This window comes from Centroberyx affinis, unplaced genomic scaffold (assembly GCF_046629955.1).
Source record: "Centroberyx affinis isolate AG114_WGS23_722 - 3 ecotype Tasmania unplaced genomic scaffold, CSIRO-AGI_Caff_v1 ptg005018l_1, whole genome shotgun sequence".
NCBI lineage: Eukaryota > Metazoa > Chordata > Actinopteri > Beryciformes > Berycidae > Centroberyx > Centroberyx affinis.
The window spans coordinates 317,819-328,057 of record NW_027282472.1 but is presented as its reverse complement, the minus strand read 5'-3'; the positions used below and the strand labels follow the sequence as shown (position 1 = coordinate 328,057).

The 10,239-nt window shown below is 41.2% G+C and overlaps 1 protein-coding gene across 3 annotated transcripts; it reads left to right on the top strand.

The window, feature by feature from the left end:
- The first annotated feature begins 449 nt into the window (after window positions 1-449).
- On the top strand, window positions 450-10,102 carry LOC139666447 (uncharacterized). Of its 3 annotated transcripts, XM_071545671.1 has the most exons (13): window positions 450-713; window positions 902-970; window positions 2,987-3,011; window positions 5,381-5,467; window positions 5,568-5,716; window positions 5,822-5,941; window positions 6,089-6,134; window positions 6,712-7,912; window positions 8,066-8,144; window positions 8,332-8,421; window positions 8,559-8,660; window positions 8,793-9,072; window positions 9,639-10,102. In XM_071545671.1, the coding sequence occupies exons 1-13, from the start codon at window positions 654-656 to the stop codon at window positions 9,920-9,922; spliced, it is 2,592 nt and encodes an 863-aa protein (XP_071401772.1). In that variant the 5' UTR covers window positions 450-653; the 3' UTR covers window positions 9,923-10,102. The 3 variants fall into 3 exon arrangements, with proteins under 3 accessions (XP_071401772.1, XP_071401773.1, XP_071401774.1); XM_071545672.1 differs by lacking the exon at window positions 2,987-3,011 and having other exon boundaries at window positions 661-713; XM_071545673.1 differs by lacking the exons at window positions 450-713; window positions 902-970; window positions 2,987-3,011 and adding an exon at window positions 3,946-5,067.
- Window positions 10,103-10,239: the final 137 nt, after the last annotated feature.

Below are 10,239 nucleotides of genomic sequence, written 5' to 3'. Positions count from 1 at the left end.
GCTCGTTTTGTGTCACATGATAGTCCCAAGGACGGAGTCTTCGCAATTTCCTAAATGATTTGTATGCAAAAATGCACAAACAATAAGGCATGTTTGATTCAGAAACCAAACGTACAACATGTATTACAAGTCAAAAGTAAATCAACGAAAAAGAAAAAAAGGAAAAAAAAGGTGATGTTATGCTTTGTGAGTTCAACAAGGTGAAGATTTTCGTGTATAACCAGTCGTGCAGATCAACACAGAAGGAAACAGGTGGTTTCAATATCATCACAAAATGTACAATTATTATAGTCAATGCCAAACCGCTGTCATAAGAGTTCACTGGATGGGTGTATTTACATTGGAGAAGATGTGAAATCATGACTCCGCTCATCTGGGCATCCGGGGTTGCCAAGGCCAACACCCGTGCACAATTTAACTGTACAGGAAGTACTCATCAGGCTCGTTAACGTAAATGCGCAATGTAGCTTAATAACGAAGGAAATTGCAAAACTTACAGAATCTCACACAAACCATTGACTTTGGTTAAATATTGCCGAGTGAGTGTAAGAAGGTAGTGCCGTTACCACAGAGTCTAGGTTGCGTTAACTAAACCACTTTAAACCATTTTGCTAGCTAGCGAGGTAGCTAACGATAGCGATATAGCAACAACAATGGAGGGTCTCGAAACACCGTACGATGTTGAGGGTACGATTGAATTCATTGATTGCACGGTAAGTGAGCTATTAGACACGTTTTCAAGACAACATAAATATAAAATGAATGGTGACCAAATTACAGCTTTAAGCATCATCTACATGTATTCATTTAACGTTACTAATCACTATTGGTGACCAGGTTTCCTTGGTGGCCCCACGATAGATGACAAGAATGCTGATTGATATTTTGACTTTTCCCCCAGGTCTGCAGTAAATCCATCAGGGGTGACACCTTGTATAAGATACACCTGACCACAGCGGGACATCTGAAGGTACACGGCACAGTCTATGGGTCCAAATAGCTAATGGCTCAGTGAATTTAAATGCTTAGTTAATGTTAAAATGATAGACTTTGGTTAATAAAAAAAACTGTGCCTGTTACTATTCTTAATTTGATCTGCATATTTGCCTTTCAGTCAATCATGAGTCTTCTCTCTGCAGGTTAAAGATAAAACCGTAGCTGGAACCAGGAAGTGCACAAATATTTACTAGCTTTCACTGCTTTTGTCTACATTTTGGGACCATCATTCCTTACTTGACACTGATACCGATCCTTGTGTCCTATGATTTGTCGTAGATATTGTCTTCCTGCACTTGACATCAAGTGACGTTGCATGGGACCTCCTTGGTTTGGATTCCTTGCTATCCTTACTACATCATGCATTGTGATTTGGATGCCTGATGTGGTGCTGGTACGATCTGTGTTCTCCAACATCGATGGGCAAAGTGTTCTGCCTTTTGCCTCGGCCAAATTTGAACGACAAATCCTTTGCACACAGGCACTTTGGTGACTTGTGCATAAATTCAGCATTCTTATCCAGTCTGCAAGAAAATAATCCAGTGAAGGTGACACAGCAAATATATTTGCACTTGTGGTTGCAAGAGGCTGTATCACTGTCGTCAAAGTGTCTCTCGTTGCCATGACTGAATCGATATCTATAAACCATTCAGTCTCTGGGTGCTCCAGTGTACAAATCATTGCACATTTCTCCAGCCATATTTCCTTTCTTCAGCTCCTAAAACTAACCACCAATGGTTATGGCAAATACTGGGAAAATTGACATGGTGTTGCATTCAGGTGGATGTTGTATTCCTGTCAGGCTCGACTTCCTTTTCCTACACGTTGCAGCCCTTCACATGATTGTATGTGGAACGTGATGATGTGATCAACTGTCTTGTGAGAACAACTGTTTCAGTGTTTACAGAGGAAATGTAACAGAGGAAATACTCACATTTGTTATGAGGCTACTGTTACAAGAAATACTACTTTGCATCATAAAAATATTTCTTCTCCAGTCTTTATCAGTGCCATGTCTTCTGGAGACCATCACCTCATGGCTGAACTCGCTTTTCTGTTGGTCCACATCAGTCTAATATCGAGACTCATACCAACAATGACACTGCATAAATCCTTGGATATTACTCTTTCTCATGCTACACCCTTGGAATGGTTGTTGATGGTTGTAAGCGTGACAATCAGAAATCTTGGGTAATTTTACCAGGGTTTCAGGTTTAATGGAAGTGGAGAAATTAGATTAGATAAACACCTGTAGAGTCAGGTCGTCAAGCCAAGGCGTCTTTGTCATTCTGATCGGGCAAGAACATTTAACTTTTTGTAATTGGTGTACAGCGATATGGATTAACATTTCATAAGATACCCTCTAACTTTGTCAGTCATGTGTTTCAGTTGGAGGATGTCACTGGGAATTGAAACGCTTCTTTCCAAAGGTTCTCCATTTATTGGGTGCTGGACCGTTTGCCCATTTCTTTTGGTCATCTTAGATTTTCTTTCTTGCATATAGATACACATATTCACAATTGAATTTGGTCATTAACAGTTAATAAAACCTTCTTCCAGGATGTTCCTTGGACATCATTCTTGCATTGTGACTGTGGGTCATGATGAGCTGTTACATTTCAAAATGACATTTGACAAGCCAAGCTAAAGGAGGGCAGACCGCCCATTCTGCTATTCTTCGTAAGCGCTCCCAAAAAAAAGCTAGTTAAAAACTCTTGACAGTAATAAAGAATGGTGAGCATTCAAATGCTTTAATTGACTCAGAAAGGTAAATAAATTAGTAAATAAAAATAGGTTAACTCTTGACCTTTACTGCACCTCAAATGAGCTGTGGTTTTGGTTAACCTTTATGTGTAAATGGATTGTGTGTTTCCATGATATAACCCTTTCTTTATTTGTAGCAGTGGTGAACTTCGCCACTCTGCCCAGTGGCGAGTTTACCCAGCACTGATTGACTTTATTTTTATTGCTCTCCTTTTATTCCTGGCAGAAAGAGGATGCCTTGGTTGCTCAGGGTAAGTAGTTTTCATCTTCGTCACCTTGGCCCATCCTGGTATAGAGTAAGTTTGCTGTCTTTTCTGGCAGGTTATTAAGTCTATACATGAAGGTAACAAAGGTCACTGTAATCTATTGCCTGTTTTTTGATGGACAATATTATCCATCTCGGTCCACCCATGGCTTAAAGGCGGTGTCCTATCTCTTCAGATAGGTTATTAAGTTTACACATCAAAGGCAAAGGTCACTATCTTATCTTTTTTTTGGACAGCGTTGTTGGGAAATGTATTCCAAGATGTTAAATATAAATTTATTGACTGAAAATTACATTCTGGATCTCTGCTGGACAATTAAACACAATTGGTTTATGGAAAGAAGAGTGGATTGTGGTGTGCGCTCAAAGAAAGGCAAGTGAGCTTCCATTTGTTTCAACCGAGGAAAACAATCATGACTTCCCATACTTAAAGAATGGCAACAGATTTTTGGACTTTGTTTAGGTACAATTAAGCTGTACCATGACATGAAAGAAATCTGCTGCTATCTCTAGTCTTTGGAAATGCAAGTGGCATCAGCATTTAGCAGTTTCCCCATCAAGAAGTCTACAGTGGATACAGCAAAGTTGGAAACCACCATATTTCTGTATATGAAGATGTTTTCACAACAGCATCAAAGAATCGTGAAATCCAGAAGATTGCGGCCCATATTGGTTCCTAAAAGTTCACTGCCCTGTCAATGCAGGGGTTCATTTAGTGGAGCAGAATTTGAGGTCCGTAGTGTTCAAAGCTGAACCGGTGGAGACTATACACAAAGACATGTATGGTCACTCATTCGCAGTCCTCAAATTCCTGTTGTCACTGTGTGAACTCGAGAGTTCAGTCCTTTTAGCTGCAGCTGCAGTATAGCAGTCACTGCATATACAATACTGCCTCCAATACAATAAAAAATGCTTTTGCCTGCCAAGATCAGAGATTTTCTTTCACATTTATACCTCTAGGCATATTTCATATGCATGGCATATGGACTCACCCACTAACAAGGGTGGAGTAAGGTTGTGACATCAAACATACACGCAGGCAGTTCATTCTGCACACTCACTTTACAGGGGGTCTTGGTCAGCCAAGGAGTAATACAAGACTGAATCATCAAATAACACTCTCACATTATTTGCGAGTGCTGAGGTTTTAGTCGCACCTCTTGGAACATTGGGTTTCAGGATGGAGAGCTGAAACCACCAAGCCCCTCAGAGCCATTTGTTTGAGACTAGCTTTGGATTTTGAACCAGTATATTTGTGTTTCAATTTACTGGTTCAGTACCCTTCCTTCTCAACTATGCATTGCACATTACAGTGGAAAGACATACGCTGTGGTTATTTAACCACAGTTTGGAACAGAAGAGACTTGCACTTAAAACAATATCCCATACAAAGAATGGGGTCTACTGTTTGTGATACATATGTGTAACGTATGTAACATATAAGAAGATGGTGAAGATTGTGAAAGAGTGGAAGAGTTCATGGATATATGCGGACAGTCCATACCTCAACTAATGTGAAACCAATGCAGAGAACACAGGACAACAGAAAGCTGAAGAACCACAACGATTCATAGCTGCCAGAGAGGAGCCAAGTCGTTTCAGATCCCATCGTCTCTTTGAAGTCAACTGTATTCATATAGTGTATGAATGTGGATTACAAGAGGAGTGCAACCTGTCTGCAGTTTTCATTGCTAACATGACGCTGGCCACTTTTTGGATTTTAACTTGTATTAAAATATGGAATTATAGACTTTGCTGGCAATCCACAGTGATAAGGGATATAACAGAAGTTATAGTGCCTACAGCTACGTCTAAGTAGAACCTTTTTTTTTTGTGTTTTTTTTTAAATGCATACCCTAAACAGGAGTTAATTACAAGAAACTACTCATATCAGCCCCCTGGGTAGTGATGATGTGACTTGCTTCCAGTGTAGTCCAAAGTGCCATATTTTTAACACATGTAGCTTGAATGTTACTGTGACTACAGGCTTTGGGGCAGCCAGTGTTGGGGGTCAAGCGTACATGAATTGAGGACTCATAAAGGTATGAGCTCTTAGTTCATGTACAGTCGTATGACTGCAAAGGTCTGATTAAAAATGTTACACCAAATGAAAATCTACCTTTATTATATTGCAAGAGCCTGAAATTGAGATGGTCTTGCTTTGCATTTAAAGGGTTTGATCTAATCGACATCGTGAGTGAATCATACAAAAGATATTTGCATGATATAAGCTAAACTACACGCACAATGTGTCTATATACATTTTTCAGCACTGCACTTATAATTCTTTATCACCTGAACTGTCACTGTTGTAATGTTCATCTATTTCTGACTACTATTGTTTGGGTTTGTCAGGCCTTGCCATCAGGGATCACACTGTACCAGATTTCGAGGACATTGTACAATACCTACAATACCTGAAGCTTGATGAGCCCATCATTGGTGAACAACTTGATAATCACCATGAAATAGTTTCATTTTATTCCACTTTTTTTTTTTTTTTTAATCTCTGTATAACATTTTTGCTTCTCTTATTTCCTAGGTCTGAACTATTTGGAAGAAGTGCCTGGCACAGATGCCAGTGACCCTCAGACAGGCCCTAGATACTTATGTAAACTATGTGATCTGCATGCAAACCTACCCAATATGGTCAATCATGTCATTGGACGTAAACACCGCCAGAAATACCTGGTAAGGCGTTGTGCACATTTTCAGAACAAACTGATATTTGCTAGTGGGACCTTTTGAATTTCTGCTGTGCTCTTGACTTAATGCTTTACTTTGATCTTAATGTAGCAACTGAAACGGCCAGACTTGGTGACTTGGGACAAAACAACAATGATGAGCCAGTCAGGAAAGGTCATAAGGGCAAAAGCAGAGGTGGTAGAGAGACAGGATGGACAAGGATCTCCGAGGGTGGGTCACAGACATATAATTAGCCGGTCACATTTATAGTCATAATAACTACATTTGATCACTGAACAATCAAATCGATTTAGCGAGTAACAGAAGTTGTTTGTGGTATTTACAAATTGTTAATGTTAACTTTTTTGTGTGTTTTAGCCAATGAGGAAAAATAGGACTGTGGGCAAATCAAACATCTCAAGAGGTAGGCTACATTCTTTTACTTTGGATTCTGTATATGAACAGAAACGTTTGTGAGATCATATACTATTTACTGTTTCTTTTACTTAAGAAATTTCAAGGAAATATCAAGCCAAGTAATTGCTCAGCCTATTTCACAGAAATAGTTGAGTAGACCTGGAAGTGTCAGGCTTTGATGAACATGATCAAAATGTACATGGTAAAGGCGGGTTATGGCAGAAAAAGTTTGGGAAGCATTAGGCTAGTCCTCAACACATGCAATGTAGAAATCATAAAACATAAATTTGTCGTAAATTACAGTGCCCAACTTGATTGAAGGCCATTGATAGTGTGTTATGGCAAAAGCGATAACCAATTATAAAAAAAAACGAATATTTAACATGAGAAAAATTATAGCTGGATATATTGATGTTTTCTCAATAAATTATGAAATGACCACAACTATAAATCAGTTAACTGGCGTAGGAGGTTCAGCAGATGGCAAATTGGTGAGGGCCACTACAAGTGGAAAGGGGCTTAAAGAAGGTACACAAATTAGTACATACTGTGACTAAAAATCTACATTTACTCTTTCCCTCTAGTTTTGCCAAAGCAAAAGCAAAAAATGGACCATAATGTCCCGCAGATTGTGGCCCAACTAGGTGTGCCACTTCACCCACCAGCACTGATGGATTATGAGGGTGAGTACTCCCACCGAGGGAGGCGTCCTCTAGACGATCCAAACACACCCCCCTTCCATCCAAATGACCCCTACCTGAGGGACGACCCTCTCAGCTGCGACCTTATGGAAGATGAAATGCGAAGACCGGATTACATGGAAAGCGATATGTACAGGCAAGAGTTTGTGGAAGCCGATTATGATAGGGAGTATCAAGAGGACTATGTGGAAGATATGCACAGAAGAGACGTACATGAGCCGGGAGGTTTTCCCAGGTGTGATTCTAGGGAGGAGATGCCCCATAGACAGACCTACCATGGAGACACTTACCCTGAGGAGGCCCCTCCTCACAGGAGGCCCCGCCCAGAAAGTGATCCCCTCAAGCAGTTCTACTCTGAGGAAGTTCGGCGCGGTCGAGTTCGCTCTGCTGAGGTCGCTGAGCCTCGTAGGAAGGCCTATCCATTACATGACCCTCGTGGTGCAGCCTATCCAGAGGACGATCCTGACAGATACTCTTACCCACCGGAAGATTCTGAGCCAGCTTACCCAGGTGAAGGTCCTCATGGGCGAGAGTCTAGCAGGGATTACACTGATTATTCCCATGCCAGTGTTCACGATGAAGAACGCACCAGGAAAAGAGGAGGCTATCCTGAAGAGGAGACACGACGCAGAGCTTTCCCAGAGGAAGAACCCCTGTGGCCAGCCTACCCAGAAGACGAACACCACCAGTGGTCTCTGGACAGGGAGCCGGGCAGACATGGAAACATGAATGGAGCGGGCAAGCAGGGATCTGGTGACCCAGAGACCAAGAGGAGGAGGTTTCCTGAACCTTTGGAGAATGACCAGCCGTATGACAAAGATCATTTGTTTGAAATGGTCAGAGCGTTTCGCCAGGAAAGAAGAGCACCACAAAAAGGGGAGGCAGCGGACAACCCCGGGCCTAGCAGAACCGGCCCCCCTGCCTCCCAGAGACCACTGGAAGTTGCCAGATCCATATCTGAGATCCCAGAGCCATTCAGACGCTTCCTGGAAGGGGCTGCAAGTAACCAGGACGACGGAAAAAGAAAAAGGAAGAGTCGCTTCTCTGATGCCACTGAAGAGGAGGTGGAAAGGGCAAAGGGGATGTAAGTGTTCATTTTCTTTAAGATTTGTCTATAGAGACGACAAATGGCTGGTTAATATCTTTGAAATTAGACTTTTTACATTGTGTTACTGAATGCTTTATGTTTACACCTTTATACATTATTTCTCTGGATGTGCTTGATTTCTACTTTAAGGCTCACTGATGCATATAGAAACCCAACGAGACCAACAAGACCAGAAGTCCATGGACCACAGAGACCCGACCCCTTTGTCGTATGTCATCCCCCTCCTCCCACTGTCAAATAAAAAAAAGCCCAAAAAATAATCGTAAAAACAAAACCTCTCAATTCTGATAACTAGTAACTGTCCAGTGTTTTGGTAATGTCATACTTTTTAACTAATCTATATGATGTGCTCATTTATGTCGAACTGTTGTGATGTCAAACTTATTCTTGTTTAGAGCCCATATCATGCTGAAACCTGCCAAAGAGGAAGCTCCAAGTCTTTGTCAGAGAATACTGCTGATCCAGGGATTGTCTTTGATTTGCTGGTAAGGTTATGAATCAGTATTTGCAACATAGACGGCAGGGAAGTGTGCATTATGCAGGATGGCTGTTGGATAATGTTTTTTTTTAAAAGGGGAAAAAAATCTTACCAATCTCTTTTCTGTTTTCTTTGATGTTTTAGAAAAACATTAAAATTGAGAATGTGGAAGAGGCCGACTTCCTCAAGGACAAACTTTGCCACCTTCTTAAAGAATTCCAAGCCAAAAAATCTGAGAAGACTGTGGTATGTTTTACCCTGCACAGGGCTGCTGTGCTATGCATAGCCTTTATTATCGATCATGTGATTCGGTTTTACGCACTTCCTCACAGAAGTAGAAGTGAATTGAATAAGCTTGTCTATTCCTTGTTCTTGTAGCACAATAGCCAAGGGCGAGCAGTCATCTCCAAAGATTACAACCATTTGAGCCAGGACCAACAGGAGTCTCCACGGGGCCAGTATGAGAGAGGCCTCAGAGAAGGACCAGAAGGAAGGCCTTTTGAGAACCAGCCCAGGCGATCAGAGGAACGCTACTCCCAGGAAGCTCCCCGAGGGAGAGGCTGGGAGGAGCAGGAGCAGCTACCTGAAGAGCAATACCAGGAATACTGCCAACCTTCCCATCCTGAATCCAGAAGCACAAGCAGAAGCCGTTATGAAGGTGAACAGCCTGATGAATAACATTTCAGTCGCAATCAGTTAGTAGATCCACATCAAACACAAATGACAAGTAATTTTCCACATGCAGCATATTAACAGCCAGCTGCCCTACTGCTCAGTATCACCAACTCATTCTTCCCTGTATCTTCATATTCATTCCCTAAACGTACTGTGTTCCAGACTATGATCACACACGTAATGAGTTCTGTTTTTTTGTCAGATGTGAGAAAATGTATTGCTTCATTAAGGAGCAATTGTTAAGAAAAATAATTTGTGTGAAAACTCCTATTTTTAAAATGTAGCTGTCACAAATATTTGCACCTGCAAAGTTAACTAAATCCTCCAAGTTTGTGTGCAGTAATTCTGGAGGGCAAGGTGCGCACTGCAATATAAATCAGTCTTGTGTTTTATAATGAGCTACATTCTCTCTGCTCTATTTCCCTCCTTCACACACACTCCATACACCATATACTGTACACTCTTCAAGTGTGTATAGTTATTTTTCTTGGCAAATCCTTTAATTCCCCTCACTAATTGTTTTCATGTTACATGTATCCTCTCTTATAGAGGTCTTTGGGCGGCCCGGATGTTCCAGCCGCCACATGCTTCCCATCCAGAAGAGACAGAACTGTACCCCGAAAGGTTCCAGGAACCCACGCACCCTGATGACTACCCACCTGCTGCTGAGGAGTTTTTTGACCCCCCGTCTTCTGCACCTCCCTTCCACAGGGAGCAAGGATACAGGATGCGCCGGGGTCCTCAGCACTCCAGCAGCCTGGACAAAATCACCTCCACCCTCTTGGAACTTGTGGCTAGGAAATAATTGTCATCTTTCAATTAAAGTCCTGTAAACAAAAAATTTGTACTTTTGATGAAATATTTTAGTTTGAAAATATGGTTTGATGTTTAATTTCCTTTGATTTCAATTTGTTATTGTCTGTTTTTAGGTTATTTACTGTGGATGTTTACAAAGAATTTGGTCCATCTCGTGAAAAAGTGTTGGAATTTGATGCAAACATTAAAACATTTGTCTACTGCAACTATCATGTCTTTGAATAATAATTATTATTATTAGTAGTAGTAGTAGTAGTAGTAGTAGTAGTAGCGATATCTTGTCATATCATACTTACACAGTGCAACACATTTGGGCATACATGGATTCACACAC